General features: G+C 39.9%; 2 protein-coding genes across 2 annotated transcripts; both read right to left on the reverse strand.

The window, feature by feature from the left end:
• Positions 1-5,484: 5,484 nt before the first annotated feature.
• On the reverse strand, positions 5,485-6,475 carry LOC128859929 (mitochondrial import inner membrane translocase subunit Tim22). The gene is made up of 4 exons (XM_054097089.1): positions 6,261-6,475; positions 6,074-6,198; positions 5,819-6,012; positions 5,485-5,753 (listed from the first exon to the last, which is right to left on the reverse strand). The coding sequence occupies exons 1-4, from the start codon at positions 6,362-6,364 to the stop codon at positions 5,595-5,597; spliced, it is 582 nt and encodes a 193-aa protein (XP_053953064.1). The 5' UTR covers positions 6,365-6,475; the 3' UTR covers positions 5,485-5,594.
• Positions 6,476-6,718: 243 nt separating this feature from the next.
• LOC128859923 (Golgi SNAP receptor complex member 1) lies at positions 6,719-8,035 on the reverse strand. Its single transcript, XM_054097076.1, has 5 exons — positions 7,925-8,035; positions 7,682-7,863; positions 7,364-7,611; positions 7,121-7,255; positions 6,719-7,058 (listed from the first exon to the last, which is right to left on the reverse strand). Exons 1-5 carry the CDS (start codon positions 7,944-7,946, stop codon positions 6,956-6,958), a joined length of 690 nt encoding a protein of 229 aa, XP_053953051.1. The 5' UTR covers positions 7,947-8,035; the 3' UTR covers positions 6,719-6,955.
• Positions 8,036-9,971: the final 1,936 nt, after the last annotated feature.

Consider the following 9,971-nt stretch of genomic DNA (forward strand, 5'->3'; position numbering starts at 1 on the left):
TGTCAACTGCGGGCTGCACAAACCAAAGACAGCGTTCGGGCGAATGCACACAGTATGGGTGAGTTCGCAAATCTCTAGGCGCACTAAACTGCGAATATTCAGCTCATGTGTGAAGTCAGTATTGTGTGTACGGAAGCTATGACACAGAGGCTATAATCTATCGTAGATCTTCCACAATTCTCCTCCATGCATCTCGGTCCATAGCCGGACTACGATAGTTGGTAACTCTTATGCTTTTGATATCGTCCTCAACGTCGTCTGTATCCACGGCCATCCTCTTCGCTTTTCACCAGGCATGCGCGCATATAGAACTTTGCGAGGTATTCTTTCATCTTGCATTCTGCAAACGTACCCTAGTCATCGGATGCGCTGCGATTCGCCTTGTAGGAATTCCTCTATCTCGCTGCTATATGTGATGCGATATACCCCATATTCTTCTCGTACTGGACCCAGTATTCTCCTTAGTATTCTTCTTTCCAGATTGTTTTATTGTATTCGCTGTCAATGCCCACGTTTCGCATCTGTACGTTGCCACTGGCCGAATGAGTGTTTTACATATTTTGATTTTTGTTTTCTACTCAAGAGCTTGTTTTTTAATAGTTTAATGTGGGCAAAATATGTTGTTTTTGCAGCCTGTACACGGTCTTGGATAGCAATCGTTGTATCATCTGTTCTACTGAGAAGGAGTCCGAGGTATTTAATTTCATCCACACTTTCAAATTCGTGATCACCAATTCTAAGATCTGGCGATTTTCTCAACGTGTTACGTCTTGCGAGATACTTCGTTTTGTTTTCGTTGATCTTTAAACCGAAAAATTTTGCTTTTGATCGGAGTACTTGAAATAATAGGTCTATTTATAAGTTCGTGCGGTTTTACAACAGATGGCGTAACTTGATTATTATTCCATCGATCCACATTTCCAAACATTCATTGGAGAGCTACTGTCGTAAGGCACAAACGTCAGTATAAGTTTTTTATTTGAAGCGTAAACAACAATATTTTTACCACACTTGAAAATGTCGAATTTCGTGCCAAATAATGTGTTTTTGCGGGGAATTCTTCTTCATTATTTTAATATGAAGAAAAAAGCAGCCGAAAGTCATCGTATCTTGGTGGAAGTTTATGGTGAGCATGCTCTATCTGAGCGAACGTGCCAGAAGTGGTTTGCACGCTTTAAAAGTGGTGATTTTGGCTTGGAAGACGAAGAACGCGAGGGTGCGCCGCCAAAGTTCAAGGATACCGAATTGGAGGAATTGCTCGATCAAGATCCGGCTCAAACGCAAGAAGAGGTTGCAAAAACTTTGGGAGTTGATCAATCAACCATTTCCAAACGTTTAAAAGCCATGGGAATGATCCGAAAGGTAGGCCATTGGGTGCCGTATGAATTGAAGCCAAGAGACGTTGAACGCCGTTTTATGGCATGCGAACAACTGCTTCAGCGGCACAAAAGAAAGGGTTTTTTGCATCGAATTGTGACTGGCGATGAAAAGTGGGTCCATTACGACAATCCAAAACGTCGGGCAACGTATGGATACCCTGGCCATGCTTCAACATCGACGTCGGCGCAGAATATTCATGGCCTGAAGGTTATGCTGTGTATCTGGTGGGACCAGCTGGGTGTTGTGTATTATGAGCTACTGAAACCGAATGAAACGATTACGGGGGATGTCTACCGACGACAATTGATGCGTTTGAGCCGAGCACTGCGAGAAAAACGGCCGCAATACGCCGATAGACACGACAAAGTTATTTTGCAACATGACAATGCTCGGCCACATGTTGCACAAGTGGTCAAAACATACTTAGAAACGCTCAAATGGGATGTCCTACCCCACCCGCCGTATAGTCCAGACCTTGCGCCATCCGATTACTATCTCTTCCGATCGATGCAACATGGCCTGGCTGACCAGCACTTCCGTAATTACGATGAAGTCAAAAAATGGATCGATTCGTGGATTGCGGCAAAACCGACCGAATTTTTCACAAAGGGAATCCGTGAATTGCCAGAAAGATGGGAAAAAGTAGTAGTAAGCGATGGACAATATTTTGAATATTAAATTTGTAACCATTTTACGTCAATAAAGTTTCAAATTTCGAAAAAAAACCGCACGAACTTATTCATAGTCCTATACTTCTCTGAGAAGATTTATAAATATTTCTCGCGAAGACGACCAGGTCTCACCAGCAAAGTCACATATTTGCGAAGCTTTGTTGAATATTGTGCCTGATGAATCAACCTCTTTAATTATATGGTCTAGGATCAGATTAAGCACAAGCGTAGAAAGCGTATCTCCCTGCTTTATTGTCTATGCATCATCTGTAGAATACTCTGGCCGAACACCATCAGCAACGACGAGCAGTGGAGGAATCACGAATCCATCCGACGGCAATCAATGGCCGAAAGTGGCGATGGATAGGTCACACGCTTAGAAAACCACCAGATAGCATCACGAGAATGGCACTGGACTGGAACCTGCAAGGGAGCAGAGGCCGCGGTCGGCAAAAGATCACTTGGCGAAGGTCGATGGTGCGCGAACTAGCAGATGCCGACATCACATGGGACAGCGCAAACACAACAGTCCCGAATCGTGTACGATGAGAGTCTTGTCGGGGTCATTTGCTCCCAAGCGGAGTGAACAAGGATATAAACAAAAAAAAATTTAAACAGTGGTAAATAGAAAGGAAAATTAGTTAAACAGATGTAACTTCCTGTCTAAGACGTAAGGAATTATAAATTGACGTCATTGCGCCAATAATTGAACAGAGTCAAAATAAAAATTATGAAAAAAAATCTCGACCAAACAGAAAAAAATCGCAGAGAGCCAAACCAGGTGAAATTTTGGCGAATCGCTTCACGTAATAATAGTCATTATGAACTGTCTGACCTCCTTGCAAAAGTTCGTAGCGTACAAATCGTTGTAATACATAAAAACCGTAAGCATCGCGTTCTTTTTTGACTGAAAAATACATGTTTTTTTTGGTCTCGGTTCATTCGGAGCTCTCCACTCACTAGCCTGTTATCTGGATTTCGTGTCATACTCATAAACCCACTTCTGCTCTCCAGTAATGATGCGTTGTTGATGTTGGGTCGGTTTCAACTTTGGAAAGTATGTCTTTAGCGATATCACCGCGGTTTTCATGAAATTCATGTCCTTTGGGATCAACTTTGCAGCAACACAGCGCAAACCCAAATCATTAACTACAATGTCCTGAACGGATCCAACTCTCTATTCTCTGTTGATGTCTACCTATTAGATAATACCCGTGTGCAGAGGTTCTTTGCATTTAGCATTGAGAGTCGGCCACAATTTTCGGCCGACTCTATATGTGAGTTCGTCACGCCATCTTTCGTACACTATTCTTACAAATTTTTCAAAAATAAAAAGCTTACATGTCCGTAAGGGTTTTCCTATGTCATTACCTGTGCACTCATCAGTCAGTTTGGTTCCAAGTCTCGCTGATTCATCTGTCTTACAGTTCCACTCGATGTCGCAATGGCTAGGAACCTAAGTTACTCTTTGAGTAAAACGATTCAGGCTTCTCGTTAAGAAATGTCGTGTTTGTCGACTATTTTGTGAGGGATTTTATTGCCGACTGGCTTTCTCTGAAAATGTAGATATCATCTTCAGGTATCGCATCACACTGTGTCACGGGCTTAATTATTGACATAGTTCAGCCTAAAAAACACTACAGTAATCGGGACGCTGAAAGCTGAAAGGCTAGGTTAGGATGATCAGGCTGGCTGAAAGCCATCACATAGACATTGGTCCGCAATAGTACCAGGTGGAGCTTGACCCTTACGTTTCCTTGTAGTATGCTTCTTGTAAGCTCTGAAGCTCTAACCCCGAGAGACTTTCTAACCTCTCATATTGTAGAGCTCCTAAACATTTCATTCGGGTTCTAGCTAATGCAGGGCCAGAAAGTAGAAGGTGTCGAAAGCTGAAAGAGATCCCCAGATTTTCTAAATATACACCTGCGCCACCCTACCCTCGAGGTCTGAGCCACCTTGTAAGTTGAGAAGGAAGGCCGTGAACGATAGGGAGAGTGCATAGTCCAGCAGTCCGAAATACCGGTTAGGATGGGGTACGGTACACTAGGCAGAGCAAGTTTACTGGGGCGGCAACCCTTGGTCGGGGAAAATTCCGGTAACGTAGATCCGGTTGCCATGGGAATGACGTTCTGAATACTGTAGCAGGTTAAACTCCTACCTATCCTGATATACTAAACATACGTCCGGCATGTGAAGGCACCCCCCTTTTCACATGCCCCATCAAACCCACTCATCTAACACCAAACCTGTCGAAACAGCAAGTTTCCTAGGCCTACCGTTAGATGAGCTAGACGAAGACGACCGGTGATTACACTACACTGACAGGGCAAAATTACTGCTACAACAACGCCAACCAGTTAGGATCTTACCACTGTTCATTGTGCTGTTTCATGCATGGAGATTGGAACCAACGCTCTTACGAATGGTAGTCATGCAACATCCCATTCAGCTATGGTGGCCGCAAAGAAGACGTTCTGTAACCTGCTACAAGAACAACGGACTTTTAGTGTCTCATAAAATGCTTGGATTTGGTATAACGAAATTTTCAGCCTTCAAATTTCAATAATCAGAAACCTTTAACCGCCAGTGAATTTCAATAATTTCAGTTGTTTTCTAGTTTTTTTTTTCTTATTTTGATTTGGAATCGATAGTTAGTTGCTGGTCCTTTACCATTCATGCATTCATAAAATTTACTTATTTCTTAAAGAATGAAACCTAGACCACTTAATATTAAGTTAGGTTAGGTTAGGTTATCCAGGTTGCTTTTCTAAGACAAGGCACCCTAAGGCCCATTGCAATACCTGATTTGATTTCCATCCCCTAACTAAGTTGCTTAGACCACTTAGATCTCCAGTGAGACATTTTGCGAATTTCTCAGGTCTTCAACGAAATAATCGCCAAGATATTTGGCACGGCAGGACATTCACAGAGGAGGTGTTGTACGGACTCAATTTCTTCTTCATCTCCACAACTCCTGCAGAAGCCATTGTGAGGTACACCCATTCTACTGGCTAGGGTGCCAACAGTGCAGTGAGCCGTTATAACACTTGGGAGGGCGCTGGTAGTTGATCTGTTGAATCCAAGCAGACATTTTGTACTTTAAGATTCAATTTTGGGAAGAGCGCTTTGGAGACTCTGCAGTTGTTAGTCAGAGACCACCTTCTATTGGTATACGCAATTACGCTCGAGTCAATCGCAGTGTACAGTTAGAGGAATGCTAATGCCCCCTACCACTCGCTGAAGGTCTAGCTTGGAGCCTTTCGTATGCACGCTCTTTCATCTCCCTCCAGTCCAGAGTAGTCGGGGACACAACCAAGTGTGCTTTTATGTTGTTGGATAATCGAGAGCGAACTCCTGCAGTCAGTGCCTTAATCGCAGCTTGACTATCAACAAAAATGGTAATATTAAGATGAATTCAGTACTCCTTTGGTAATATTGCAAGTTATATATCTAACTCTTTTTATTTATACACTTAACTCTAAACAAAATAACCAGCAATTTATTTACCGAAATAAAACTAAAAAGCATAAAGCATCAGGGCTCCTACAATCGATGTCGCATATAGTAATCAATGACGGTGGAGAAGGCAGCGAAACCCGCAGCACCTACAATTCCCGCCTTTAGGCCAGCACGCAGACCAATCAAGCCGCCAGTAACGGCGCCCGCGTAGGTGCCATTTCTCCAATCGGTCACACCACGACACTATAAAAAATAAGAACCCAATTAACAAACGTGATTCTTAGCACATATAAAAGGCATTGACCTACACTTTCGATAGTGCACTCTACACCAGAAAACACCATGCCGATCATAGCGAAATTCTTAGCATAACCATGCGTTGTCTTGCGCATATCGCGTAAAATCTCACGTGCACTCTGTTTCTTTTCATGCAACAATGGGTCTGTGAGACTGGGATTGACAGAAGCGCTAAACAGACCTATGGCAGCACCCAAACCATAACCTGGAAACAATAATAAAAAGTAGATATGAGATTGTTTCACATAGAATGTTGATTTTCTTACCCATTACACAAGCGGTGATGGATTTGAAAGCACAGCTTTCTACTGTCTTTTCAATCATTTTCTCTTCGTTTGTTTTTATTTGCACTGGACCATTACTGGTTGGTATCACGATATTTTCACGGTATCTGTGTTGAAATTGAATAACTAATTACAAATGCAATGAGATGAACAATTAAATAGATGATACCTGTAGAGGTTTCCCACAAAATGCTGCGCCATGGAATCCATCTGGGCATTTTCGAAAAATACTCGTTTGGCGTCATCTTTTTTTGTCGCTGGTGCAGTTGCCATTTTCTCTTAATACAATTTTTATTAACTATTTTAACTGGAACTGCGAAATGATATAAAAAAAAGAAGTTACGCGTTCTTTATTCAACAGCCGGGCAGCTGTCAAAAAACAGCTGTTCACGTGCATATGTTCGAAATACGCTACACTCAATCGGCTAAGCACTTTAGTTATCAAAAAGTGTGAGGTGGTTGGAAAACCTCAAAAATAAATTGCTGCGATAGAAAAAAGAAATCCCAAGTTGTAATGTGGCGCTGCAATAAAAACTCATATAGTAAATTATTGGCCAAATTAAAATACATGTCGGTACGAAGGTAGCAAAAATACTCGAAACTAACTCGCCAATATCTACAAAAATGTTGACTTTTAAAACTTTTTCTTTATTTTTATTCAAACTTTGTATTATCACAAATTACAATACGATTTTTCATTATATATTTCCCTAATGTAACATAATTTAACTGAAATGGAACAAAAATTACAAAAAATATATTTACTTTCCTTCATACTTATGTCTGGTCAGCCCTTACAGTACCGTGAAATGTGTGATTTTTATATTAGCTTTGTAATTACATATCGGCTCACTTGGAACATCGTTAATTGAATGCGTAAAGCAGTAAAAGTATTACACACAAAGCAATGACTGCGCCCAAAATTAGCGAATCGCGTTTTTTCTTAATATTGATCCTTTGAATAAGACTGAAATAATAAATTAAAAACCTTTGATATTCGTATTTAACCACTAGACATAAAAAACGTACCTGGAAATCAAAGGAAATCTGTTTGAAATGTCATTAAAACGTGTCTGCAAACGTTTAAATGCCTGTCGCTGCGAAAGTAAATGCTCTCTCGTCTCAATAGCTATGTTTATCTGATCACTGACCATATTACTTGAACTGCAGGAGTAAAACGGGGGTAGCCGAATTTAAAAGTGTGCACAATCATATTTTAAATTGTAAGCGGTTTTGTTATTAGCTGTTTTAACACTAGGCAAACTTTCTTACCTACTCAAATGAGTACTTTCTTTCAGATACAGATCACGTCTACTTAGGCCAGAAATCGTTGGGCTGTTTGTGGCCAAGCCAGAACCACGCAGTAACTCTTCACGTTCGATGCGCGTTGTGTGATTTGCACAAATCTTATTGAATTCTTGTCTATATCCATGCAGGATTTCGCGATGGCGCTGGAGGGTGTGCATTGCTGCAGCACCTGTTGCAGGAAGTTCAGACATTGTTTCATTCAGGGACGAAAGCTACGGAACAAGCCAAGAAATGAGCGATTATCGACAATCTGACACTTTATTATGAATTCTATTTTTTTACCTTGTCCAGCATTTGTGATATTTCCTCTGATAACGAATCGAAGACATGTTCGCCTAGCAATGGTGATGTGTCGGTAGATGAACTGCTGTGCAGGGATGTGCTGGTGCCTGCACCAATTTTACTGAATGCAACCAATTTCAAGTCGATTTCATTTTCTAAATGTCGCGCTTGTTTCCTAAGAGCTGTAAATCAAAAAATTGTTTACACCCATTAAAGCGGATAAATGAACACACGTCTACTTGCCATCATAATTGGAAACTCCCATTTTCCACTATTTTTTATAAAAACAAGTAACTGTATGCAATATCAAACACGTAAAATTAAACGAACTAAAACAAAGAGGAATAAACATTGACAATTATTTCATTATTTATTCTTCTTCTTCAATTGCGAACAGTCACATTTCTATTGCACCCAATAGGACTGCCACGTCCATTAAATAGAACTTCTCAGATAGCTATGGCGTCTAAATTGCAGGATTTTGCTAAAACGTTCAAGGACAATATCGCTTTGGGTGTTGATAACACACGAAATCGTCTCGAGACGTGTGGATTTTGTACACACACTGTTGGACTCATTGATTGTTGAAATTGTGTTGGTGCATTACTATGTGTATCTAGGGTAATAGCAAGGGTACAAAAACGAAATTTTGTTTTTGTGATTTGGTGATTTAAATGTCACGATTTCAATCAGAATGTAACCAAACAAACAAAGCAGCATAAATAAAAAACGAAAAACACACGGGTTCCGTACAAATATATCTATCAAATTTGTTTGCCAAAAAAATAGAGTCAATTTGGCAAACCTGTTCTAAATAACAACAACAAAATATGGAGTAATAAAACTTATAAACCCAAACTGTAGAATGTTGAATTGGTAGAAAAGGTTAGGTTAGCCTGGTTGGCAATAAGCCATGCAAAGACCTTTTGGTCCCTAGCAATACCAGATAGAGACCGACCTCTATGAATACTGAAAGTAGCCATCATGTAGGATGTCAGCGCTTCTGGCGAATCTAAGCAGAGCTGGGAGAAAAGATCTGACATTTTTTCGAATTCGTTTTTTTTCTTTTGCCATTTTCAAGTAGTTCATGCGAAAACATACGAAAATAAGTACAAACATATGCACCCTATACCTTTACATTTTAGACTCCCAACAACTTTACATCCCTTTTCAAAAATCTTTAAATACAAGAACTCAAGACAGAAAGTGGGCCGTAACGAAAATGTAGCTACTAGACACGAAAATTAAAAAAAGGAAAAAATTAAAAAAAAGAACAATGGTACTTGCTGGTATTTAATTTCATTTATTGCATCAATAAGTTTTGCAAAAAATTGTTTGCTTGTATTTTATAACTTCAGGAACTATACTTATACATATATGCTAGGAATAAAACATAAACAATTAATAGTTATATGGTTAATAATAACCACAATATGTGACAAGAAAATGCCATTAACGATTAAGGGAAAGGTGTAAAAAACCTGTGTGAGACCAGTAATGCTGTACAGGTCGGAATGTTGGGCAGCGCAAGCTAAGCACAACCAGAAGATGCACTTAGCGGAAATGAAAATACTTCGCTGGGCAATAGGAATAACGTGGACAAAGTGAAAGACATCAAATTATGAGAATATATGAAAATTTCACCAACCTCTGAGAAAATGAGAGAAGGCAGGAAGACCACAACGTCAAACTCGCCATAAACATAACTGAGCCAACAAGAACTTGGAGAAGACCACAATCGACCTGGCTAAATACGATGCAAAGGGACCTAAAAGAGCAGTACATTGATGATGTGACGACGCAGAACAGAGAAACCTGGCGCATGAGGACAAGGAAGGTCGACGCCAAATAGGAACAAGAGAGAGAGAGAGTTACGAATTTGCATTCAGGGGTTATATACAGTTAGGATTTTGTAAAAAACCGAATTTTTTTTTATTTTTTTTTTCTTAATGTACATTGATGTAATGAACATGAATATTTAATTTCGTTCCGGTGAATATTTTCGAAGTTACACGCAAATTTGAAAAGGTGTTTCAGAGTGCTTGAAAGTACAAGGCCGGAGCGGCAGCGCGTTTTTTTTTTTAAATGGTGTTTTCAAAATCGGGGACCAACATTACTCGAAAACGGCTAAACCGATTAGTCTTAAATTTTAACACGAACTTAAATATATTTTTTAGTACTTAATCGAAGATTTTTTCTCACAGATAAACATTTTTTTATAAACAATTTAAGGTGGAAATTTTATTCACAAATCGATAGTCAATTTTAGTCAAATCAAATTTTTTTTAGA

The sequence above is a fragment of the Anastrepha ludens genome, chromosome 2, assembly GCF_028408465.1.
Source record: "Anastrepha ludens isolate Willacy chromosome 2, idAnaLude1.1, whole genome shotgun sequence".
In the NCBI taxonomy this organism is placed as follows: domain Eukaryota; kingdom Metazoa; phylum Arthropoda; class Insecta; order Diptera; family Tephritidae; genus Anastrepha; species Anastrepha ludens.

Excerpts from the sequence above, each read along its gene's own strand:
- LOC128859923 (XM_054097076.1), bottom strand. The coding sequence starts at position 7,946 with ATGGGAGTTTCCAATTATGATG. Across the intron at positions 7,864-7,924 it reads GGGAGTTTCCAATTATGATG|CTCTTAGGAAACAAGCGCGA; the intron begins GCAAGTAGACGT and ends TTTGATTTACAG. Across the intron at positions 7,059-7,120 it reads AGATTTCCTTTGATTTCCAG|TCTTATTCAAAGGATCAATA; the intron begins GTACGTTTTTTA and ends TTATTATTTCAG.
- LOC128859929 (XM_054097089.1), bottom strand. The coding sequence starts at position 6,364 with ATGGCAACTGCACCAGCGACAAAAAAAGATGACGCCAAACGAGTATTT. Across the intron at positions 6,199-6,260 it reads TTTGTGGGAAACCTCTACAG|ATACCGTGAAAATATCGTGA; the intron begins GTATCATCTATT and ends ATTTCAACACAG. Across the intron at positions 5,754-5,818 it reads TAGAGTGCACTATCGAAAGT|TGTCGTGGTGTGACCGATTG; the intron begins GTAGGTCAATGC and ends TATTTTTTATAG.